At 36.1% G+C, this 26821-nt stretch overlaps 1 protein-coding gene across 4 annotated transcripts in view; it reads left to right on the top strand.

Annotated features, from left to right (window-relative positions):
• LCORL (ligand dependent nuclear receptor corepressor like) overlaps window positions 1–24026 on the top strand; it is an 89542-nt gene extending 65516 nt beyond the window's left edge. Inside the window, exons 7-8 of one of the 4 annotated variants that reach the window (XM_030014201.2) lie at window positions 1118–4139; window positions 22747–24026. In XM_030014201.2, coding sequence (XP_029870061.1) covers window positions 1118–4139; window positions 22747–22806 — 3082 coding nt within the window. In that variant the 3' untranslated portion in view covers window positions 22807–24026. Of the gene's footprint in view, window positions 1–1117; window positions 7127–22746 lie in introns of those variants that run through there. The other 3 variants (XM_030014191.2, XM_030014222.2, XM_030014183.2) reach the window with 3 other exon arrangements.
• The last annotated feature ends 2795 nt before the right edge of the window (window positions 24027–26821 follow it).

Here is a 26821-nt window from a genome sequence, read left to right as displayed (position 1 = left end):
CTGCTCATGGAATTGGTTTCAGTAAAACACTTGAATTAGGTATTAACTATCTGTTGATAGTTGCTATCCAGCACAAGGATTTGTATTTAATTGAAGAAATATCTGTATTAATTTCTACCATGGAAAATTTTCAGCTTTTCAATATTAATGATTAGGTAAGTGGTGACATTAGTTTTAATAATTTATAAGAAATTAATTAAATAGTTAAGGTAGTATTTTATAAGTGATTTTATTTTGAGTTAATATCTTTGAGAACAACTGCTCAGAAGTTGTCTTTAGATATAGGCCTACCCTGTATTTGAGATTTAAAGGATATTAACCTTTATCACAGAAGTTATTTATTCCAGTGATGAGTATCTCTGTTTTTGTTTAATGAAGAAAACTGTGTGTGTGTGTGCGCGCGTGTGCGTGTGTGTGTGTGTAATATATTGCAATGAAGAGCCTGTGATGTACCGCTGCAATTTATTGAAAAACTAGAAGGGAAATTTATCTGCAAAGAACAGTAACAGTAGCAAGTGGCTGTTTTTTCCATTTTCTGTTAGCCTAGTTAGTGTTCTCTTAAAAAAAGTATGTAAATAAAAATGTCTTTAGAAGGATCTTTAAATTATCCTGAAGAGCATTCAATACAATTTGGTATATAAATATCTTAGGGTGGGATTCAGGAGAGATGGATCCATTCTCGCCTCTGCTACAACCTTGAATTGTGGCGTTAGACAAGTCATTTACCTGCTCTGTGCCTCAGTTTGTGAAATGGCAGTAATACTAAGCTCCCCAGGTTCTTGGTGAGGTTTTCCTTCATTAATGACTAAGGTAGTTTGAAATATCAGAAAGTTAACATTATTGTAATTACATTAGATACGAGAAGCTATGTTTCTAACTATTCTTTTTGTCCCTTAATTTCTTCCTGATTATTTTTCTTATGGTAAGAGTATCGCTGCTATAGATAAGATGCACATCATTGCTAGTGACACTTGCAAGTATGATTGAATAGTGCAAATAGAACAGAACTGTTTTGCAAACTTCAGGTTTCTAGGCTTGAGTTTAACCATTATAACAAACATTAGATATGGTGTTTTACTGTAATTTATATTTTGTTTTGATTTGTTTTCATTTTCAGTTCAAGCTCAACAGCTGATGCAAATTCAGAGGAAACAGCTAATTTGGAAAAAGGAAAATCAACATTAAACAAAGTTTTGGAGTCTTTTTGTTCATATCACTGGCAACAGACTTTGGCTATGTTAAAATTTTTAATACAAGATGAAAATGTTCCTATAGTTTGCGGTTGTAAGCAAACACATTTGGTCCACTCTGAAACTCCCAGTTCCCTTACTGAAGAGGATGTTCACATTTCATTTTGCAATTGCAATGGACATATGCTGACAAAAAGGTGCTGTTTACAAAATCAAAGACCAAACACTTGTTTACCACCTCTGTCTGTTTGTATTAAAGATTTCCATTCTTTGTCATGCCAAGCTGTAGCAATTGGATGTATTAAGACAATGGTGAACAAAGCATGTAGTTCTCATAAGTATTGTGCTGAACAATTGCAAAATTGTAACAGGCATTCTGTGAAAGCAGCAGCATGTACATATTCAACTAAGGACTCTGATCTCTTGAACAGCATTAAAAATTCGAATAGATCTCGCAGCCCATCACCGCCTCCGCTATCACCTGTACAGAGTAAAGAATTTGAATCATCAGAAGGATCAGTTATAGATTTTCCAACTTTAGACAATAACAAGCTTGAAATATCCATCAGCCAGCCTCCGTCCCTCTTGCCAGCTGAAGGAAGCAAAGGAGAATTTGAATATGAAGGTAAAACATGCAGAGGAAAAGAGACCGAATATTCAGATGGAACGTTGCTATCAATAGACCAAGAAAGCAACAATTATTATATAAATTCTGAGAAGGCTGAGAAAGGTGAACATTCTGCCATTTTTCAAGATTTAATGGACCGTATTAATGAAAAGTTAAAATCAATAGACACTACAGATATAGCAACAAATCTTGTAAAACTTTCTAGCAGTGACAGGGCACCAGAAAATGATGTCAAATTAGGAGACTTCATAACCTCTCTTTTGCATAGTGCTAAGGCAAGTGATTACAGCTTTATGGAATTACTTCGCCAACATGATAAACAAATGGAAAATAAAATTATCCAAACAAGATTTCGCAAGCGTCAGGAAACTTTATTTGCAATGTATAATTCTCCTGATTCACCACTCATTCGACGACAGTCTTTGCAAATCAAGAGGGAGCTTGCAAGCCTTGATGAAACTCTTGTAAGAAAAAAGTCAATTTCTGAGAGAAATGCAAAGAAATCTACAAAAAAAATTGATAAAATATATCCAAATAAAAGACACAGTTTTACTGTGATAGAAGATGAGGCTTTGCAACATCTTGAAAGTAATCCATGCATGAATTGCCAAACCAAACCAATGTGCTTTCCAGTACACCAAACAGAGTCTTTCAAACTACCTCTTCCTAATTTTCAGACCAGCTCCGGCTTTCTAGTTCTTTCAGAAAACAGTGCTATTGCAGCCAGCCAGGCGAAACTCGCAAAAACACAAGGAGATTTTGCAACCTTAAGAGAGACAGATCAGATTCCTCTAAAGGATGAGAGTAATGGAATCATGGGCAGAACTAAACGTAACATTGTGCCTCCTGGATGGTACTCTGTGTATGTAACGAACAATATTGTGTTTAGAAAGTCATCCAATGCAAAAAAGTCTTTAGAAAGTTTGGAAAAAATGAAAATAAATAAAGATGTTCATGCTGAAAGATGCAGTGACATAAACATAAGCAAAATTGTGAGAGACACAAATCTGCAAGTTGTTGTAGAACGTTTAGAAGATACAATAAACCTAGCCAGAAAGACTAACAACTCATTGCTGGATAGTTACAAAATAAGCCAAAAATTAAAAAATAATGCTTATGAACAGGTTATGAACCCAGCTGCTAGAAGAGGCTTACCTTTCACTCTGAGTGAAATGGGATTCACAGGACAAAGCTTCCTTCCACATTCACACGTGCCAAGCAGCAGTAAAATCAAAACTCTGTGTGTGACAACAAACAGACAAGAAATGGTTATAGATCAAGAAATTACTGACAGCCTTTTGAAGTCTCTGACCTTTGATTCATCCAATTCAACTTCCAATAACGCAGACTTGCATACAACTTTTGAAGCCGGGGAGTTCTCATCTCCCTTAAATTACTCTAGTCCTATTAAGCTTATGTTTGTCTCAGAGGTTAATAGTAACGAAGGAGTCAAATATACTTTGACATCTGCAGCTGCATCTTCTAAAGGAAGCGCAGATATTTGTTTGTTTCAGGGGCACGCAAACACTTCGTTAGACAAACAGGCTGCAGGAGACCTTTCTCATGCAATCTGCATCAAGGATTGTGATTACAGTGAAAACGATACCAAGGAGGAGTCAGGTTGTGTTTATGCGGAAGCAATTACAAGCTCTTGTCTAGTTGGTCAAACTAACTTAAATGACTTGAAACAAAATGATGAAGTTGTGGAGAAATCAACCAGTAGCAGTGAATCAGTTTTAAAAAGAAAACCTGGTAGACCAAAGAAGATAGGTCCTCAAGTTGTTAAGCAGGTTAAGAGACCTATTGGACGGCCTCCAAAACCAAAAATAGACATGACTGAAAGCACAGAACCTAGACCTGAACTTAGCAGTGACGGTAAAAGTACCAAATCTGATGCAGCAGTAACGGAAGAAGTTAACAGCAAGAAAAATATTACTGTGACAGTTGTTTTCGGAAGGTCAAGAAGAACTAAGAGACATGTTTCTGAAGGTAATCGAAATGTAATCAGCATTCTGCCCACACAACACATTGATTCTACTTTTGCCAATGACCACAGCAAAGCGAGGCACAATGCAGAAACTGAAAATGCTTTGACTGAAATAGTAAAAGCCTTACAGAATTCTTCCACTGAAAACGAGGTCTCTGGTTATGACTATGTCAGACCTATCAAGAGTAACTTAGCATCGCCACATCCTTGCAGCAATATTATACGGCCAATTAAGAAACCGTTAACCACCATTCGAAAACCTGGTAGGCCAGCAAAAGTAAAAATCTCTGGCATATCAGTGACTGTTAATCGAGTTTCACCTCAGGAAAGAAAAGTGAGTATTAGCAACTGTTTGCCTCCTTTACAACAGCAGAATGTGTTAGAAAAAAACATACCACAGGAGAGAAAAAATCAACTGTGCAATAATATGGGTCAAGTAAAGAGCACACAGAAAGATTCTAGAGAGGATGGATCAAACAATGTTATTACAACAGTGTCAAGAAAACGCGAAATTCCATTGAGGCATTCTGCTAGAGACAGAAAACCTTCACTGCATTTTTTACATTCATTAGCATCTTCTAGTGCATTTACTTGTAGAAGTGCCTTACTACATAAATCTTACAAACTCCATTTGAGAAAAGCTAAAGATAGAAAAGAAAAACATAGGCAATCAAATCGGAGCACAGCATCCAAAGATACCTCAGAACTGAGAAATTCAGGAAATGCAAAAAAGGATCTTAAGGAGGGTGAACTCGGGCCCATTAATGAAGTATCATCGGATCCCATTTTTTCATCGAATCCCTCTCTCAGGTGGTGGGCTACTTCCACTTCAAGTGACACTTTGTTGGAAGAACTAAATAATAGATTTGAACAGATAACTAATACCTGGTTGCGAGTGGGGGGAAATGAGTTTGATAAATGTGTATGTGAAAAAAGGGATCCCGTTGAACAAGACTGTAATACTGAAATGTCAAACCCTTTAGACTCCTGCCTTATAGAACTTGAAACATCACCTATAAAAATGCTTTTTCAGAAAAAGTGTAATATGAATGAACTCTGCACCTGGTTTATGCAAACTACAGAAACACAGTCTCTCTCTCTAGTGAGAAAGGCAAATGCTCGCAATCCTTTAGAAGTAGTTAGTACTAGAGAGATAAAGATGGAAACTAAACAAGCTGATCTTAGTACTTGCCCTTTCAGAAAGCACTTTAAAAAGTTTGCACTATCCTCTCCTTCAAAACCAGCAGGGAAATTACAAATATTACATAACATGGTGAGGTCTCCGGTCTTAAGCATGAAAAGTAATTTCACGTTAGCCAGATTAAAAAGAAATGAATTTAAGAAGCTACAGCGTGATAGGTGGGGACAAACGAAAAAGCTCTATAATCAGGCTCCTGGAGGCTGGAAATCAAAAAAGAAAAATTTGCAGTTCTTTTGCCAAAGCCAGTTGTTTAAAAGTACAAGTGGGGAAACCAGTGATGAAATGCCCAAGCTCCAGGAAAAAAATACAGTAGAAATCCAGCCCACTCAGACTTTGGTAGAATCTCAGAGTAGCCTCTTGCCAACTGAAAATGAAGCCAGAGATGCATTTGTTCAACAGATGATGGGATCTTCTGACTTTAACCCACATCCTGGTTTAGCAAATATACTTAAGTCACATGCAGAGACAAGTGGAACAATTTGTTGCCAACAAAATGTTAGAAAAGAACAAAGCCAAGATAAACTGTTTCAAAATACTTGGAAAGCCAAAACCTTTAAAGATTGTAGGATATTTCTGAGAAAAATCAACCATATTGAGCAGCACAATTCATTTAAGTTAAATAATGTCATTTATTCTCCCGAAGCTGTTGAAAGTAAAAGCACTCAGGCCTATATGGAAGAAAAAAGACATCCTCTTTTAAGGTCCCATTCTACTAAGCAAAATGCATTAAAGAAACAAGAAAATGAAATGGAAACATCTAAAGGATCTAATTCTTCTAAAGTGACTGAAAGGCTGGATGACCAGTTTCACAGCAGAAAATTTATTAGTGATGTAAACCATGATGATAATCCTGCTGGTAATTCTGAAGTTCTTATCAGAATAAACAAAAGAAAAAGTCCACAATGGGAGACCACTGATACAAATATAAGAAAAAGGCATAAGAGACAATCATGCAGTAGTGGACAAATGGCAACTTATTACCCAAAGTACCAAGTAGGTAAGTTCCTGTTCCCCCCTTCATCTTAAAATTGCAATCTTAAAGAATTGGAGAAGTCAGACAGCTAAGCACTTTGGAATTATTTTTTTTTATTGCATGATACTCATTTTAATTTCAGAGAAGTCATTAAATTAAACATTGTATAGCATCAGAATAATGCAGAAAGTGCATTTTTTAAATTTATATAATATTTTACACAAATCTTTTGGCTACAATAGGTGTGTTACATTCTATGACAGCAATAACACAGCAAGATAAAAAGAGCTAGCTAATATAGTTCAGATAGACAACAAATCAAGTTCTGACATGTCTGAAGTCAGTTGCACTGGTTACTGATTTCAAAAGGAACACAATTTCATTCTGCTGTGTAGTTTCTCATATTGTGAGGAGGGGTAGATTATAAAAGGAAGCAGAAATTCAATGTATTAACATATAGTTGTTTAAAAAAAATTGTCAGTGAATGATTTATAATATAAATCTGTAATGGTTTTATAATTATACAGTAAAAAATAGTACTGTGTACTTCTGAGAAGTATTCATTCAGAGATCCGTTTTAGTATCCTTTCAATGCCAAATGAAATCTGCTGACTCTAAAGGGTTTGCGCATTGAATCCTTACAGAGCAATTTAAAATGCAAAATTATTCTAGACAAGTACAATATACAGTTACTATGCTAAAAGTATTGACTTGGCATCTTTTTAGGCTAGTGTGAAATTAAATCCATTTTTAAAGCTAGATATTTATAATACATTGTAATACAACTGCGATCTCAGAAAGGCCATTATATTACTTACAAAGAGGGTACACTTGTGAAATTATTTCTCCTGTTGGATGAAGAGATCTCCTTAAACAGAAGTCTCAACTCATTTCAATAAAATAACTAAGGTGTGAAATACTCACCAAGTAAAAAAAAAAGTTCTGTAATAGGAATTAAATTACTGCAGAAGTATTCAGTTGTAGAAACAATATTGTATTAGCTAATCTGATTATATTGCCCGAAGGAAAAGAAACCATATTCAAAATATTAGAGCAAAATCTTACATCCCCCTTTGTATTCTATGTTGTGGAAGACTGTCCCTGATAATAAACTGAAAAGTTAATCTAAGTTGTAATATAAACAATATTATGGCTCTTGTTATTATGGCTCTTTATTTCTTTTGTGCTTTATGTGATATATAAAATTCTTCATATTAAGCTCATTCAATGTAACCCTGCTTTTCCAAAGTACAGCATTTTTTATATTTAGACTATTCTTTTGTATTTTAATTCACTGATTTGGGGTGAAACAACATAAAAAACTTGTTTTTGAGAAGTTCAAACCTTGACAGAAGTTTGCAGTAAAAAAGCCAGAATTAGAAAAAGAAAGGGCAACATCTATCTGTTTCTTTTTTGCAAATTAAGAAAGAGCTCTCTCATACTTTTATTTCATAATTTTGACTGTAGTTGAGAAAATTTCACATTCGAATTATATTTATCTTTAAACTTTTTCTTGCTATGGCAATGTAAGACCTATTACTGTGATATGGTCTCATGTTAGTTTTAATTGGGACTCAATTTTATTTACCTGATAACTTTCCTCCTTTAGTTTTGGATCTTTAGGAAATCTGATAACTATTTTGGTATTTTACATTATTTCATTTACAATTTTTGTTATTTTCCCTTTTACTCATAGTTTCTCATATCAATCGTTGTCTCTAGAAAGGATATGACAGAAAGTTCATTGATAAATATTAAAAGACAAAGAATTACGATTCTGGAATTTTCTCCACACTTGTAACCCCAAATCTTTTTTAGGGGTACTGTTGCAGTATCAGGGGATTGCGTGATATAGAAGAGGATGTCTTGTTTTGGCATGTTGATTCAACATTGTGTACTGTCTGCACTAGCCAAGGAAATCATACTAACATTTTTAGTCTAGAGTATAGCTACTGGCTAAAAAGAGGGAACATGATTTCTAGCTGTGCATGCATTTTCAAACGTAATTCCTGCATCTGGAAGTTAAATGCACATGAAAACATCATTATTCATTCATATGTTCTTTGGACTGTATTTTTGTTGATGTGATATCATAAATTATATCATTGTTCTGTTGTCATACTTGAATTGTTCTTGTATACACGTTTATGGTCAATATTTAAAGTTTTTCTCCAAGTTTTACTGATCTTGGTGTCTTACCGAATATTCTTGAAAGAGGCAGGTGTTGTGATGCTGTTTTATTGTGAAGCATTGTGGCAGGTGGGCAGAACATTGTTATTAAATTTTTATGTATACTCAATTTTTCTTAGAATGTGCAAGTGGGAATAAAGCAATTGAGTTCTTGCAGCTCAGGGTAGTATCAAACAACCAGAACTAGCCATGTACTCCTTGTAGCAACAGAAGAGAGTTAATCACTTTTTCATATTGTCTGTTTTATCCAAGATAAGGTGGATGGTAGATACATTGGTCCATATGCTGTTTGTTACTACTTGACTTCTGAACTGTTGCTTCAACAATGTATTTGATGTGTTGAGGGGCAGTATCCTTTTACTGTAAATCTATGTTCTGGACATTTTAATTTCTTTAGCAACACTGAAATGTTATCACTGTCTGTGGTGGCAAAGAAAATTACGTAAGCATGTTTTTAGGAAAGCATTTATGTTTTCTTTCCATGAGAGTGGTTTACTGTGTTTCCTTAAGACACTAAAGACCACATTCACGTCCTTTGGACTTTACTAAACTAGATCCAAAAAGGCTTCAAGAGAGCCAAGCTAAAATAAGAGAAACTATTATCCAACAATAAAATCGGTCACTATAAAAGACTCCATTTTAGGAACTTAGAATGTACTGAATATTTTAAAAATCTGCTTCAGAGGGTGTGGATTTATCACAGATGCAAAGGAGGCCATGGACCTAGTACAGTAGCAGGCAGTACTGCATGCTGGGATGACATGACATACCTGTTTACTTACCCTTTGTATCAGGGTGGGAGTTCACACAGAAAAGCTTTTAAAAATCAGTTCCAGTCACTTGAAGCTAGGATATTTTCTTCATCAAAAATGAGCTTTTCCATTTTCTCCCTTATAATTTTGCTTTTCTTCAAGTAGTCTGGAGTTTTAGAAGAAAATCTATTGTATTTGTTGGCAGAAAATATAAATTTTCTATTTTAATTTTTCATTATATTTGAATGCTGTTTTTAAATGCTATCTTAACGAGATCAAGTTAATGCAGTACTTAAAATGAGAATTTGCTAATCTTTGTAATCATTTCAAAGTTGACTACAAGAGTTAGGAATCTAACTATGAAAACTTGGTATTTTTATGAGTCTAACTGCTCTCTTGATCGTGCACGTAGAATAACATCTATATTAATATGACAACAGACAAAACTTTTCTAGGACTTGACTTCCATTACCATAAGTTTTCTTAAAATTGGGAGGGAGAATTTTGTGAACTCTTTTTACATATCTATATTAGTATGGCATTAATATTCCAGTATTGTTTGTTGCTTATTTGCCTTATGGTAGTGCAATCCAGTAGTGATAAGGCTACACAATGTGAATCCGTTTCCTACTACTGCGGAAGACATCAGTCTCACACCAATGATCTAGTGACAAAAACGATTGTTTTTAGCAAGTCTCTTCAGCTTTCTCTTTCACGCAGGAGCACATTCTACACTCCTAACAGGGCTCAAATTTAAAATATGAGGTTAGGTAAAATGCAAGAGAGACATAGTGTAACAGTCATTAAATCTGTTGATTTTCAGAAATCCTTTTCAACAGCCATGTCTTAACTCTTTTTTCACAAAGGCTTTTCATCAGAAGGTTACTTGGCTGCAGAATAAGTTTCACCTGTGATGCAGAGTAAGCAGATAGAAATTTTCATAACTGTGATCACCAGACAAGAAGTTACTTTTTCACAGCCAGCCATAAAACACTGTAAGAAAATTAATAGAAAATGTAGGAACGATAGTGAACTGAATGACTATTCTCAGTAAGTGGGCCATTTTTAAAAGTATAAAAGCAGAAAGGTAGACTTGATATATAGTTGACTGTACCTGTATAATAAATCCTGACTCATTTAATGAACTTAATGATCTCTGCCTCATTCCCCTTAATGCAACAACAGCAGCTGTAATACCACAGTCTGATAATCCTTGTTTTACACTCTGGAATTCCACTTGCCAAATGCAGTTATATAGTCTTTCCTTCCCTTGTCTTTTTCTCCCATCATGGGATCTAGTGTGAGGTGTATAAATTTTGGGTGCGGTTTTGTTTTAAACTGTGGTCATTTACATGCTGCCTTAGGGTATGCTGTTCCTCATGTTCTTCTGAGGGTTCTGAGCTCAGGAATTTTGCTTTTGTTTAGTTGAATAGTAGACTTCTTTCAAAGAACGCAACTCTGAAGTCTTTCATTTCCTTTACCTGCAAGGACATTCCTGTAGTTTAGTGTCATGATCATTAAGCCTTTGTGCAGGATTTATATAGCCAGTTTTATATATAAGGGGGGGGTTCATCATTCAGTATTGTTTTGTTATCTCTTTTTAATTTTAATTCCTCAAAAACTGAGGAACTCATACTCACGCTTTCCCATTTGTCCTCAGTCCTGAGGAAATGGTTAAATTTTTGAGCTTTCTTTAGGGAACTGCTAATACTATATAATATGGACAGGCTTCTGTCTTTCTGCTTAAGCCTTTCTCTAGAAGAGAAAATAGTAGTTTTCCCAGGCCTGACAAGCACTTCTGAAAATATGACAAGTACGTATCCTTTTTAAAATCCTCACTTCTGTTAAGAGTTTACAGCCTTAAAGTGGAGCTTCAGTAGATATTAGATAGAGGTCAACCAACACAGCCTGTGATGACTTAACTTGTAAATAAAGTATTTATGTAGTCTGACCATCACAAAGCAGGTTAATTATTCCGAGACAATTCCACGTTTTGGTGTTGAGCTCTGGGAAAATATACCTGTTCAAGAAAGATGCTTTAATTCATAGAAGCATGTGTAGCTGTGCCTTAGTTTGCATTCCTCTATCATTTATATGCTAAAGCTAGTGGTGGGTTTTTTTCTTTCATCAAATTTTTGTAAAGTGTCTTATAATAGAATCTTCAGTTAATTACATTCAAAAATTGCAGATTCTGGTTCCAGAATCGAGAAGAAGATTTAAAATAGTGTGAGATGACTGGGCTGTTGTTTGCATGTATTCTTGGCTAGATTTTCCTTCCCTAATTCCTCTCACTCAATCAAAAGATAGCTGTAGCCTGTCCTTTGATGATTCAACACCTTCTTCAGATTTTTCAAGCCAAATATAATGCCGCATTTATTCACTGTTTATCCTTTTGCTAGAGGTGTCCTTTCATTTTGCTATAATTACAGAGTTGTGCCTTAAAGATATTGTTTAAATGAGATTTGAGACTAATAGAAATGTTTTCGTTATTTTAAAGTATTTCAGGAGAAAGTCTAGTTATTTGTTTGCAGGGCTTTACAGAGTGGTGCTAAATCTTATTAACTTACCTGAGATTTTGTTTCAAATGTAGGTAAACATTTGGTAGCTGTTAGAAATTATATTTCTTTTTTTTATGTTCCTTCTTCCTTGAATTCATTTGGTAACTGGATATTAATTTAACACAAATAAGATTTTTGCTATATTTCAAGGACAGCATTTTCTTATCATAAGGCTTTTTTTTCTCTGGTGTTTCCTATGGTCAACATGAAAAAGAAAGACTCTCTGCCCTTTAAAATGGCCTTGAATCTTAAGTGTTCCCTAGCATACTGAGTGTTTCCGAGAGGTCTTGTGACAGCCTTCAGGTTCTAATTAAGCCAGATATTTAACAGTGATCAACAACTAATTAGATGGATGTATCTGAATGGAAATTGTTGTATATGGGAAGCCCAAGATTTTAAGAGCAGCATTTTGCATTCACATGCACACACCACTACAACATCACAGCTTGACAGTTTTGCCCTTAGTGGTAATTGAGGTAGTGTCATGCTTTGTGGTCTCAATGTAATATAAAACATAATGGTGTTCTTGGGTGTGTAATCTAGCAAAGAAAGTTTATAGAGTCCTCATTAACAAAGTTTACTTCCTAGTTATTTAAGAGATATTATTAGATATTTTAAGATAAATCACAAGAAAATGTTTGGAAACCCAAGCTGTTTGTTAACAAATACAAGTATATAGAAATGTATGATTTATAGACCTGTACCTCTATATATTTGTATAGGGATATGTGCTACCTATGAACTGAGAACATTTCTAATGTACCATTTTAAGAGAAAATCACTTCTTTGAAATACTGTAAATAGAACCTAGATTGAGATCCCAATTTAGAAGTTAATTTGAATTTTTTAATTACTTTGTTGTTTGCAAGGATTTTTTTTACTACCTTATAAAAAAGCTAGAAAAGAAAATAGAAATTAATTTCACTGCTAGTCAAATAAAATACTGAAGTTATTGTAACTGAGCAATAATTTAAATGTACCCCACACATTTTTACCAGGTTCCTAACCAGGTCATGACTCAAAATGATGTTCTGATTGGTTGCAGTACATTGATAAAATAATGCTGTTCTTAAGACACATCTCTCTCCATCTTCTCCTTTCAGTGCATACATAAGGTATCATCTTGAATTACTTCAGTTTTCATGTCCGCCATCTCTTATTTCTTTTTCCTCCTTATTGGATTGCAAGCTTTCAGCTGACTGACTTGTTTTCTCATCCAAATGCTCACTTTATTTTTTTTCTCAACGTGTGATTTTTGTCAACATTATTTTTTATATTACTCACTTTAATAAGTCAGACCGGCTATGTTTTCCCTGCAGCTTTCTACCTTTTTTCCTCTCTCACAGAAGCACACTTTTTCAGGGAGGCTGATGAGCCCAAACAGGATGTCTAACCACTTGTCATAATGGCTCAGCTGCCATAATGAAAATTACGCCATTGTCTTCGGCTATCTCTTCCAATGTTAGCTGTCCCACTGCTTTTTATATATCATGCTACTTACTTGTATTTTTACAGCAGTATAGCATTGACTTGTGCTTCATATGTGACCCACTATAGGCACCTACGCCTTTGTTACAGAACTGTCTAACTTGCATTGGTACTTTGCCATGGTCCCTGCTGAACTGTTGTTTATTTCACACCATTGCTTTTATTCATTTATTTTGTTCAGACCCATGTCTGAACCACCGTTCAGACATTGATCTGCACGTTCATCTGCATCCTCTCTTCATACTTTGCTCTCCCTTGGTACCAAAATTCAACTGATTCTCAAATCACACATCAGCTTTCTTTTTTCCGAGCTGTATGTTTGTGAGTGCCAAAGCATAATCTCAGGAGCATTGCAGAATGAGCACAGCCAAATTTCATTCCCTGTTTTGTTTTTTAGTGCATATTTGTCATTGTGTACTTCTGCTGGTCCATAGTCTCTTACATCTGATAAGAGATTTAGAATATCATATGAACAAGATGTCACTCAGCCTTTGTCATAGATTTCTTCAAACCCAGGTATGGAAAATTTTTTCTAAATAGCCATGCCTACTTTTTAATCCACTTTTTCTTATTGAAGACCTGGTAACTTTTAATTTTTTTTCTACAGTATAAAGGTACATGTCTTTCCAAAATCAGGATGTATAAACGGACTTTGTCGTCCTAGCTGTGTGCTTTTGGGCCAACAGCTCTGGACACTGTAATTCTAGAAAAGTTACTGTTCCTGCTCCCATTCTCATGGCAAATTGTACATTCTGTTCTTGTGGAACAGGTCAAGCAATTTGTATTCCTCTTTCCATTTTTTCATAACTGGAGGAAGAGGACCTTTTTCTGATGCTGATTTCTCTCATGTTCTAGACATCAGTAAAGGCTGCTTAGAGTATTCTTCAATGTTCTTTGGAGTACAAATAATGGTATCTCTTGCTCTATTAAGAGTGTGTAATTCTTTAGTGAGAAACTCCATGCTTTATGGAGACGTAGGCTTTTTTTCTGTATTCTTTTTGGTTTTGTCAGTCTGACAGATTTTCCTGTCTGATTTGTTCTTTCAACAGCAGGAACTCACCTGAGTTATGTCTGCATTCAGCTTTATTGGTTCCTTGCCACAAATTAAATGTAGACAGGAGTTTCACAAACTTTTCTTTCAATGGCTATGCCAGCTCACCTACCCTCCATCCTCTACTTACTGCCACATGCTCCTTTCTGTCTCCACTTCTAGGCATACTTAAAAGGAATCTGTGCTTCTGTCTTTTATCGTGGTTTGTCTGTAAGTGGGGCAGGTTTCTTAACTTGGCTGTAGCTCTTTCTTCAGTAATGATCGACTTTAGACCTGCTTTTCTTATTGCATGCCTACCAGTAGAAATGGCCTTAATTTAACATTAGCTTAGGACTTAAAATCCTTTCAAAAGCATAAGCCTATGCGTTTCTCCTTCGTCTCAAATGTTATGTATCAGTTGCCAAGCCAGTAGCGAGTGACTACATTCATGTCTTTCCAAGCAGGTCTTATGTAGGTATTCTTATTCTTGGTTTTCACTTTGCAGCTTACGGCAGAGTATTTCTAAATTGTGGTCCTGCTAGGAATTAGAATAATCAGACTTTCACATTTCATGTTAAAATACATGCATACATAAAAATTAAGATGCTTAGGGAAATCAGTCTTTTCAGATGGATCTTGACACAGGTTCCTATAATCTAAGGTGTGGATTTCATAAATGTACAGAGATTATACTTGATATTTTACTGACACAGACTTGCCCTCAAAGTTGTCCATTTGAAACTATTGAAATCTTGATTATTTGCTTCAAATAATGGATTATTTTCCTGTACAAGAAATGGAAGCCTAGCTGAAAAATTCTGGTCTAGAAGCTGTAAGAATGTCACAGGATATTTTTCTTAATCCAAAAAAATTTCTTATTCTCACATAGATAGTGCTCACTTATGAATGGAGGCTAAATTGGGGGGGGGGGGGGGTAAAGTTAGGTTTCAGTGTTTTTATTGAGGCACTTAGCATAAATTTCAAACATTCAGTAATAATAATTTATTTTTAAAATTGAAGAATGCAAGTAAAATTTAAGAGCTATACTTAAGGTATCCATTCTTAAAATTGTGGTGGTTGTTGTTACCTGTCTTTCTAGTTTAAAATTCTAGAGATGTGTGTTTGAAGAAATTTTTTTGTATATCATATTTGTTGCTGAGATTTCATATTTATCAGCTGATTACTCACAGCTGTTTTTAAATTATATTTAAGTAGTAGAAATCTCAGAAAAGGAGATGACTTATTTGTAAATTATTGTTTGACCTTCCTTAATTCAGAAGTCTGGTGGGTTATAAACTACCCAGGGACTGTCTCATCATATTTCTAAGATTATCTCCCTCCATAACATAATTGCATTTGTAATGTCAAAAAACTATTATGAGTTAAAGATTTGAGATTAATCCAGCTCAAATGGCAAGATTTACATAGCTGCATTCATCACAGTGTTGAGATGGTGGCATTCTGTTTCCTCTGAGAACAGCCCGAACCAGCATACATAGTCCTGAACCTCCCAGCCTTAGCCTTATTGTACCTCGTTCAAAACCATTTTTAATTATGATTAAGTAGAATAAAAATAGCAAAAACTTTTTTCTGTTATAGTGTGTTTCTAAGGCAAATCCAACAGTACTCATCTGCACAACAGGCATTTAGGGTTTTTTTAATTTATTTGCATGCTACTAACTTCTGATAATGCATAGAAAATAGGTAGTTTTCTTTCATGGAACTGGTGATCAGAGGCAGACTTGTTTCATGGCGGTGCCTAGATGCTAAGAATTAATTATGTTCATCATAAAATTAATGATGCTTCCTTTCAACTGTTAGATTCTTAGCTTTTTTTCTTTCCAAGATCTTTGAAGGCAGTATGCTATGAACAATTTGAGATCATAGGCCTATTTTTTTCTTTAACAGGTTTAATACTATCATCACTAGTAAATTATGCCCTAAAATTTTATCACTTTTTCATGCCCATTTCAGTGACAGCTTACATTAATATTTTGCTTCCTTGTTCTCTAAGAAGCCTGTGCCTTCTATGGACTTCTAAATAATCTGTATTACCACAAAACATAGTGATTCTTGTCAAAAAGATCACAGTTCTAAATTACTTTCTAAGTCAGACTGCATTGAATAATTATAACTTAAAAAGGGGGCAGGAATGTTGTCTATATTTAAACTTGTCAACATACGTTTCAGTCTGTCCTGTATTTTGGGGAGCCATCAGGACTGTGCTCTGTACTTCCATGGCTGTGCAAGTCTGATGAATTTATTTATTTATTTATTTATTTACTTATTTTTAAATACTTGTTTCAGTTCCCAATTTCTGCAGTGAAGTTGCAATGTAAACCTTTTATGTTGCCTATGATGTTTAAGGGACTGAGAACATTTTCTGTAGCTGACTGGTTTTGGGGAGGAAGTCATGTTGTTTCTGTGACTGCACTCTGAAACTGTTGTCACCTATTCCACTTCCCAAACTTTTACCTGAAAGTGCATACAATATGCTGTTTGGTTTTCCTATTGTGCTGTGTTCTTTGAAGATGAATTAGTGATGTAAAGGGTGTAAGCAAAATCCACTGCTATACTATTTTGTCTCTGTGCAAGTTAAACTTAAAGCTTGAACGGTGTGTGGAATTTCAGTATAGCTTCAGGAAATAGCTACCAGTAAGTAATCTTCTTTCACTGATGTGCCAGAAGTGCTCAGCAAATTCCTACTAGCCTCTTTTAGTTATCTTTCTCATATATTTTGTATGTATTTCATTCCTATTTCCTTTCTTCTTCCCACCCTTCTTTTTTCCTCAGACCAAGAAAACATTTACTGAGTTAGTGTGAAGAGCAAAAGAAGCTTTTCTATCATAATTTCAGTCTGGGACTATGGCTGCTTCTGACTTCTTACCCTGTCTTTTTGTCTCCATTCAGTTCGCCTCCCGTCTTGGTTCTGTCTTGTGTCCCGTTTTATTTGTCTTAGTACTCCAGCTGTGTTAAACCCAGCTCTTATGTCTAATTTTGAAAAGACTCCCTGGATATTGCTTATCTCCCTAGCTTGCTTTGATCTAGTTGACTATACCATCTATTTCCAGGGCATTTTTTTTCTCTCAGATTCCCAAATGGGATTCCGTCCACTCAGCTGAAAAATATTATTTCTTATTACAATGAGAATCCATTTGATAAATGCAAATGAGACATAAAAAATTTCATCGTAGATTTCTTTGTTGTTGCATTTTGGCATTGTGGAAAGATGAGTTTAGAGACAATAAATCTGACTGTGCATGCTTGGTTTATTTTAATTTCACTGTATGTTGCATTACCAAATCAATCTCTGTTGGAAAGTGTGCTGAGACTACTATAGTCATTGTAGATTTTAACCTAATATATTCCACTATTTCCTCTTCTGGGAAATGTTTGAGTAGTTTGTACAGAGAAAATTTTTTTATGCTACTAAAGTTTTACTATTTCTACTCAGTATTTTTGAAATGTTTCTGTAAAAGCCTCAAATCAGTGCTATATATCACAAATGCTCTTACACTTTCCAAGCTATCAATTTGCACATCATTGATGGTGGTGTTTAACAAGTGCGGTTTGCAGAATTTTTGTCAGACAGGATGGTAAAAACCAGTTTGACCTAGTTCTCAGCTAGTTGGGAAGGAGTTGTTTTTATCTATAAAATAAGTAAGTGTTGCAAAAAATTTAGAGAAACATAATTTAGAGAAACATAACTCTACAGTGATACTTTCATAGTCATTTTACAGCATACAAACACAACATTCGATGGTAATCTCTTTGATAGGAAATGCTGAGGAGTCACCTAACAGATAAGAAATATTTATCCCTATTCCTACTTTCTCTGCATGGCCTTGACATGTCGTAGACACAAATTAACTCAGCAAATGTATGGACTTGATCTAGGGGTTTTTTTAACTTTGTCATTTTCATACAACAGGTATCAAATTCCTGGTTTTCCTGAAGAACGCAGTTCCAAACTGCACAGAAAATAAGAAGTTCAAAGAATATTATTTTCTTTTTGTGCTTGGCAGCCTATCAACTTACACAGTATTGCTCTCATGTCCTCCTATTAAAAATCAGTATTTCTGTTATCATAACAATGATTTGGGTAAAACTAAAGAAAGAAATGCAAAATTTCACAAAGAAATACTTGTATTCAAGCAGTTTTAACTGGGAGTGTGGAAAAGAGCAGCGTTTTCTTTAGCTCTTAAAAGCATGGGAAGGCCCCTTGTTGCTTGCTCTTTAGTAGAAGGTTGAATTCAAAGACCTTTCCGTTTAATTCCTTTTGCTTTAATGATAGGAGGAAATTTTTGTGGAGAGAGATGCTCCTTTTAGGTCGTAGCAGGCCTGGAGACTTAACCACACATAGAGTTGTCTGCTTAGCCAGGGGAGACTAAATAGGACTTCAGAGTCCATTGGTATTATTCTGATTTGGCTGCTATGATTTGTCAGAGTAACATAGGCAGTTGCCTCTTTTTCCATCGCTGTTGAAAGATAGTAAATTCAGAGATGATTCATTAATGGTCATTTGGGAACTGAGGGTTGCAACATATGAAAAAAAAAAAAAAATCCTGGAGTCATCACTGACAGTTTTGTAGATCCATTGGGTTTGTGTGCAGCAGCATCCAAAGAAAGCCAAGAGCATGTGAGGGCACCCTCAGCTTGCATTGATAAAACAGCGTGTCCTGTCACTGTACATGACCTTCATGTGTCCACAGCCTCCGTGCAGTACCTGGCCCCTCCTGCCTCTCCACTAGTTCACATACGCTCACTTACAGGGAGGAGTCAAAAATCTTTGTAAGAGTGAATGTGCTACTTACTTATACAGAGCAGGGATATAGCACATGTTAAAGGACTGCAGAAACACACAACTTAGCTCCCTGAAAGATTTTTTTTACAGTGCTATTGTTTTCAGATCAAAAAGGTATAGTCTCATTTCCATATACTTTTTTTTTTAAATTTTTACTTCTTAAGAAGAAACAAGAATGATCAGGATCAATTATTGTACACTCTGAAATATGTAATCTTTTAAATTAAGCATGAATTGTACACTCTGAAATATGAAATCTTTTAAATATGTTACCAGCACTTCAAGAGTAGTTAGAGGGCAATGGCTGGTAAAGGGTAGTGTAATCAAAGATGAAGAAAAGCATCTGAATTTCCAAAAAATATCACTAATTTATTATACAAAGAATTTTTAAAAAAATAAAGCCTGTTTTATTCTTTTTCACTGGGCTTTTAGCACTGTTAGCCTGTCTTCAAATTCACTGGTGAAAGCAGAACTATTGAATAGACCATGGCTGGAATTTATGTTCCATATTACAGAAGCACCTGTACCTGGCTTCCACAAGTCATATGCACGGAAGCTGATTAACTGAGTCAATCCTAAGTGAATAAAAACAAAACAGATTATAATTGCTGGAATAGTAAACAGATGACTTCAGAATTGGAAATTCTAACCTTTTTAGAGACCATTATATAAGGTCAATAAATGCCTGTTGTCTAGGAAGTTAAAGGGACCTCCATCCTCTTACTGGTGCAAGCGGTGGTGGTGGTGAACTCCAGAAGGATGTAGAGAGACTCTGCAGCCTAATTCCAAGCTCTACTGAAACAGGCTTCATAGCTCCTGGTGGCATCAGGCTGTAACCTGCAGTTCTTCCTGACAGGAGGCTTGCTGTATGACACATCTCTTTCTTTTGCTAGGAATGCTTAATGCACAGTGCACCTTTTGTAAGCAGAGCGGAATAAAATTTAGAGTAGAATCTACTGATGGATCTGGCTGGAGAAATTCAACTGTTTCTATTTAATTTTATGCCTTAATTACATTCTCTGCTTTAAAAATACTATTTAAATACACCATTTTCATACCTTGTTACATCAACAGCTAGAAAATAAATCACTACAGGTAAAAGAATGAAAAGCAAGATGAAAGACTAGGTTCTTCTTGGTTAACGGATATATTAATGCAGATCTCTATCCGTATTATTTTCCACTTTATCAAGGTAAAATTTCCTAAAATACTTGAGCTTTTTATGTTGATGTTACCCATACTGGGGAACTGGAAAAAAAAAAAAAACACATTAATTTAACATTTTTCTATTCCTGTTTTTATGCATTCTCTTAAAATGCCAAATTTGCAGAGTTCTTCTGTAAGAGGTAAATTACTGCGTGACAATTACCAGCATATACTTCAGTTCTAGTTTTGCAAGTTCAGTCCTGCCTTTTACACGTTGTACAGAAACTTGTACAAAAACTAAAAGATAAAGAGTAGGACAGTCTTATGGCAAGTCGACTACTCGGACAGTACTGTTTGGTAGTATTATAGCACTCTGCATTTTCATTTGCAGTCCAAGCAAATGGGGAGGAATTACGGTCACAATTACACCAAATCCTAGTATACACTCTTACTGCTAGCAGTGGTATTTGGAAAATGGGCCATACTGACTTAGTACGATTCCTATTTTATATGCAGAAGTAACATGCCAACTCATTGGAGAAGCCTGAACCTTTAGCTTTTTCTGTCTGGCGCTTGCCGAGCATTAAACAAGGGTTATGTATCTATTGCTTTAAAGACAGTAGAAATGCTGTTCTGTAAAGCACTTTGCAGGTATATACTACTTCATAGGTTGCAATTTCTTGATTCCTAAGGCATTTATGTTCCTTTCAGATAACAACCACCACAAAAAAAAAACCAAAAAAAAAACCAACCAAAAAAAAAAAACCAACAAACCCAACACACACCACCAAAACCAACAACAACAAAAAAAAACCCCACAACAACAAACCCCAAAACAAAACAACATTCCAGCTCTATCTCTTCATTTAGCTGTTGATTATTTCTGTTAAGAGTTTAAGTTTTGCAACCTGGCCATACCTGGAAAGCATATAGTTAGTAGGGGTAAGGAAAGACTTCAGAAGTCAGCACTAGCACCAGCTCATATACACACTTAATCTCATGGTCTTAAGGAAAGGCTTTGACTTTCCTCACAGCAAGCGAGGGCAAAGGTTCAAGCCTGAAGAGGTGGTAAATTCAAGAAAGTAACCTTGCTGACTAAAGTCTTCTGTGTCACCTATGCTTGCACTCAGTGTTTCCTACAGGAAGGAAAAGATCAGAGCAACAAGAGTGCGTGCAAACCAGAAAAGAATGAAGGAAAATGGTACAAGGCAAAAACAAGACAAAAGACAGAGGCAGAAGAATGAAGACACAAAGAAATGCAGGGTATAGGAGCAGTAACCCAGTTAAAGAGGGTTAGGAGCTAGGGTTAGTAAATCAGAAATGCCTGTTTCACTGCCATGTCAGAAAGGCACACAGCCTTCTAAAGAGCTTGCATAGAAATGTAAAAGAATTAAAAGTGTTTCAGATGATCTGTGAAAAGGAACAATGAATTGTCACTTTAGCTGTTACACGGGCTTGTCTTTCCCTCTTGCCATGACGTAGGAAAAAAGTTTAATCAGTCAGTCAACAGTATTTGAGTAACACAAGCTACCGTGTTTCAGGTTATAGTCTTATAATTACTGAATGTTCAAAGCTAGACTGTTCACCCGTGTGAACACTATACTTCAGCAAAGTCAATCCTTGATAGTTTGCACTAAGTCCTGTAATGGACCTGGTTTCCTGAAATGCAGCAAGTAAGAGCCATTAAGATATTCTTGCTGCTTAAACACTCCTTTGTGTGCAGGTAGTTTATAGCATGATCATTCTTAGCATCTACCCTTAATTAAAATACATAGAGCTTTATTTTTAGTATCTCAGTAATTGGAAATATTTCCAACTTTGTATCATTCTTGCAGTTCTTGAAATCTTTGAAAAGGATGGCAAGAAACAATGACTTGCATATAGGACACAGATCACTGCAGGAGGTAGGCAGTTAAAAAAAATAGTAGGGATAGAGAGATTGTAAACTCTACCTTCTCTTCTGAGTGTGCACAATTACAGCGCTTTATATATTAAAGGAAGAAATTTTTTACAATGAGGGTGGTGAGGCACTGGAACAGGTTGCCCAGAGAGGTGGTAGATGCCCCATCCCTGGAAACATTCAAGGTCAGGTTGGATGGGGCTCTGAGCAGCCTGATCCAGTTGAAGGTGTCCCTACTCATTGCAGGGGGGGCTGGACTAGATGACCTTTAAAGGTCCCTTCCAACCCAAACCATTCTATGATTCTGTATGGCAACAATGAGAGTATGATTCAATCCACATTTACATCCTAGTCTGCTTACTGATCCCCACAAAGGGCTGGGTTTCTTTCCCTTGTATTACTTATTTTCCTAGATCTGAAACAAAATAAAAACTGTCTATAGACGAGTCCTTTCATGGCTGTACTAAATTATCGATGTCAGCAAAAAAAAACCCAACCCGCAATTCTCTCCCAGTTCTTGCTGTGGTTTCACGGTATTCAGCTGGACACAACATAAGGAAGGCCAGCCTGTGGAATACACCTCTTCCTGTGCAAAGGAATAGCACGAGCAGGAGACTGACCTACAACAGTCTCTGCAAATTAACAGGACCTCAGCTATTTCGACACAAAACAAGCCTGTTCTACTTTTCCAACATGGAGAGCACAGCACAGTCAGGTTCTGATCTCAGTGTTTCTGGAACATAGTGCAGTAAAACAATAAAAAACCCCCAACCGTATATGCAATCTGCCACCACCTCGTCTTGCCTCCTATCAGTTTGCTTGTTTGCAAGGGAAGAGGAAAGTGTACTAAACTTTTTCTCATTTTTTTCCCTCTCCCACCCCCACTTCTTTTCTCACAGCACGCTACAAGTGAAAGTCTCGGAGCCGCAGAATTCAATAGACATGAACACAGAAAATGAACATTTGAAGTCCATAAAGATGTGCCTTAATCAGCCCACTGAGTGGAATCTGAGTTTTTCAGCAGCATCTCTCGCCAGCTGTAAAGTTTTTAACCAAAATCTCAAAACTGATGAGAACAAATAGATTGCAGCTGTTCTTGCACTATTATTTTGTACATTGTTCCTGATTTTTTTTTCTGCTGAATAATAAGCATTTATTACATTGATCTTGAAATTATCTTGTGTGATTTGGCTTTATATTACTACTAGCATTATTCATTTTGATGTAGTTTTTCTTTTTTTAAATATAAAGTCTCACATCTGATCATCATGAAATTCTTGCAGTACAAATTTATATCAGAATCAGATGTTCCCCTTTAATAGTATTGTGATTTTTCTATGCTCTTTATGTTGAATTATTATTTCCCAATTTTATTTTTGTGCACGAAAGTTAATATATTATGTAATTTGTGGCATAGGTCACCGTGTAAAGATTTATGGTAATAACAATTCAAACAAATCTGTAACAGGTGGAGACCGACTACCTCGAAGCAAAGCAGTAAAAAGAAAAGGTAAATTATCTGAGATCTCCTTTGCAAACGGATTGAAATGTATCGAACAACCAGTTTGTTTCTGCAGTATGCTTTCATCTTCATTTATCTTGAGAACTTCTGTGTGACAGTGTTTAATGACCATAATGTCTAAAAGAAAGGCCAAGCCTGCAGGAGAATCTCTTGAAAGATTGTCATTCAACAAATCTGTATCTGCACTTTTTGAGGTTTCTGCTAAACGGTCTTTCTTCCCCTTTTGTTTTTATGAATTTATGCCTGCCACCAATTAAAATGGATGTAAATGCTCTTCCTATTTCATTTTTTCCCCCGTGTACTTTGGAAATTCAATGTAAACATCAAAATTTTAAACTCTACTCAAAGAAGTAGTAAATGGTTGTAGCTGACTACATTGTAGACATTCCATGCTTAGATCAGCTTCAGCAAGGTTCATGTACATCATTCATCAAAACTTTATTATTAATAGAGCTATAACAAAAGTGTTAGAATAAAACCATATGATATATTTCTCTTCTCTGGAGTCATACATTCAACAGCTAGAGTAGAGGTTTCTTAGTTCAACTTATTAGAAGTTGTCTGTCCTTTACTTGCCAAGAAGTAATTTTCCAGAAGGAAATTTCCTTGGAAGACACTGTATTTTATAAAATAAACATTTTAAAGATTCACTTAAAATTATCATCTTACTTAAGTGATGATGCAGTTCTTCTTTACAGAAGTTAGTTGGTTTGCAGGTGCAATCCAGTAACTGAAATAAAAAGATTGTTGTGAATTCTGGCAAGTCTCACAAGATCCCACAAGGATATTGAGTCACTGAACTGTTAAGACAGCGCAGAACATGATTAAAAGAATGAACATTCATCATCACACCACACTGTCTAGAGGGTCTTTTATGTATTCTCAACTGTTTAATGCACTTGCATTTCATGGGGCAAGAAAGCCAACAAGAGAATTAAACTTCCTGGGGGAGAGGCACTGAAGTTGACTTCAGTGGAGCCCCACCAAAGCACAAGGAACAGTCAGGAGTCAGGGCTATCCAAAGAGGGACATAAAAACAGTCTTTCAAGCAGTAAGACTAATGCAGCAGGTATCTTGTTCGTGTGCCTGGAGGAGCAGATGCCACATGGATTTACTCATTTCAAAGACCGAGTAAATACCAGAACCTTTCTGTTAGAGACATGTCTGTCTCACCTCCAAGCAGCTGTCTGGTTTTTTAACTTTTAACAATTATGATTTATTCCTTTGTGTCATATTGAGTTTCAATTAGCTGATGAGTTAAAAGGTTTTCAGGTGGAAGTCAGATGCAGGCATAACCCAAGCTCACTAACCACTTCTTTAAGTCAGACAATAAACAACAAAATTAGAAAAATAAATGTTCTTGGTGCAGCACTCACCCTTCATCTTGAGATAGCAACCAGGCAAAGGAGACTTATCAAGAGAAAGTCTTTTAGTTTGTAGTCTGAAGAGACTGATTAGGCAAGCAAACAAAACCAACCACAAAACTGGTTTTAAGAAAAAAAACTGGTGTAGGAATAAACATGGGATCATTTTAAGTTTGACAACAAATGACCACTGCTATTTATCATTATTTAATATGGAATCAAGTCTAGGTCTCGTATGCCTCGTGTTTGACACCATGTGGCGTTCAGCCAGCAAAAGGAGAGAAGATGCACATTAATTGGTTCAGAGCAACAAAGAGGCTGTTTTTAAGTCAATTAGATTCTTTTAGTGATTAAAATCTTATTTCTTAATTAAGCAGCCAGGAAGTTAGGTACTTTCAACCCATAGAATTAAAGTAAATAAAAATTGGCAACGTTATTTTAGCTAGAAAGAGTAATGCATACTAAGTCAAGATTTTTTCACTGCAGGTAGTAAGATACTTCCAGACTTGGCTCCTTATCACCTTTGGATGTACTCTATTGCTACCATATGTGACTTGCTTGAAAGTCAGCTGCATACATTTAGACCTTGATTATTGCTAATAATCAGCTTTGAAAAATACAACACACATCTGATCATCCTATCCTGTAATTAAGCAGCCATCCTTCTTCAAAAGATGAAGTAATTGTGCAAGAGCATACCAAATTTTCTATTGCACAGAAAACCCGTCCCTTGACAGGGAGCAGGGCAGGGGAAGAGCTCAGAGGGGATGGAAATGCCAGTTGCTGGTCAAGTTTCTAGCCTGAAAGAGGATCACAGGGTAATTCAGGCATAGAAGGACCTCAGGAGGTCTGTAGTTCTACATCCTGCTCAAAGGCAGGCCAGCTGTGAGGTCAGAGCACATTGTTCAGGACTTTATCTAGTCAGATCTTAAAAACCTCGTAGGACAGAGCCTGCACAGCCTCTCCAGGCAACCTGCTCCAACTGTTCTCGGCCTGTTCCATGCCCTTTTTCTCCTTGTATTCTGGTCTGAGTTACAACTTATGCCCATTGGTTTTTGTCCTCCCATCATATGCAAAGAGCCTGGTTCCATCTCCTCAACAGACGCCTTGGGAGGACCCCCAGTTACCTGCAACACCCCCAGGCTGAACAAGCCCAGGTCCCTCTGCCTCTCCCCACAGGGCAAGCGCTCCAGCCCCCTCACCAGCCTGGGGGCCTCCACTGAACTCACTCCAGTTTGTCAACACCCCTCTTCTATTAATACACACCAGTGAAGCCACACCACAGCAGAGACATCCACTGATTGGGAGGCGACTTCGGGCAAACCTGATCTTCTCAGTACAGGATTCCTAGGAGATGCCAGAGACAGAACCTGCATATGTGGCAAGGTGCAACAGAACAGCAAGAAGGCAAAACTGAGGCATTCCCAGAGAAGCCTTTATAAATTAATTGCTCCAGCTTTTCCTAGAAACTCATTTTAACCAAAAATAAGTGGACTAGCAGCAGTTGCTGAAAGTATATTTGTGGCAGAGGAGCAAACCACTCATGAGAGTGAGGGCGAGAGAGAACTTGTAACTGAAATTAAAAAAAAAAAAAAAAAAAAACCAAACCTAAACTTTAAAGCAAAAGGAAAGCCATATTTGACAATCAAATATATACTTAACCTTTTTTACCTATATTCAGGCAGCATTCCAGGGGACAGACACTGTCTCTGATCTCAAGTGGCTGCATGTACACAAACACACTAGAACACAAGCTGGAGATTTGAAGAAAAGAATTATCAAAAGAGGGAGCTCAGGACTTCAAAATTCTGCTTAAAATGATAAATAAAATTAATTCACCAGTTACATTAACTTCTGAATAGCACATATCAGCAGAAAAGTGTGTCATAGCATTTTGCGGTTTAACAAGTTTCTAACAAAAACTGAAAGGGAAGAAAAGCAACACAATTCTATCTGTTTTCTATATGCAAGCTTGAAAATAGCATAACAGTTTGGGCATTACACTTCAGGAGTGCTACTTTTCACTTGTGTCCCTAAGCCATTTCTGAGAATTACCAAAGATCATTTACAGTATCTTTACCTATTTTA

This window comes from Aquila chrysaetos, chromosome 1 (genome assembly GCF_900496995.4).
Source record: "Aquila chrysaetos chrysaetos chromosome 1, bAquChr1.4, whole genome shotgun sequence".
Taxonomy (NCBI): domain Eukaryota; kingdom Metazoa; phylum Chordata; class Aves; order Accipitriformes; family Accipitridae; genus Aquila; species Aquila chrysaetos.
This window is presented reverse-complemented; position numbering and strand designations above follow the sequence as displayed.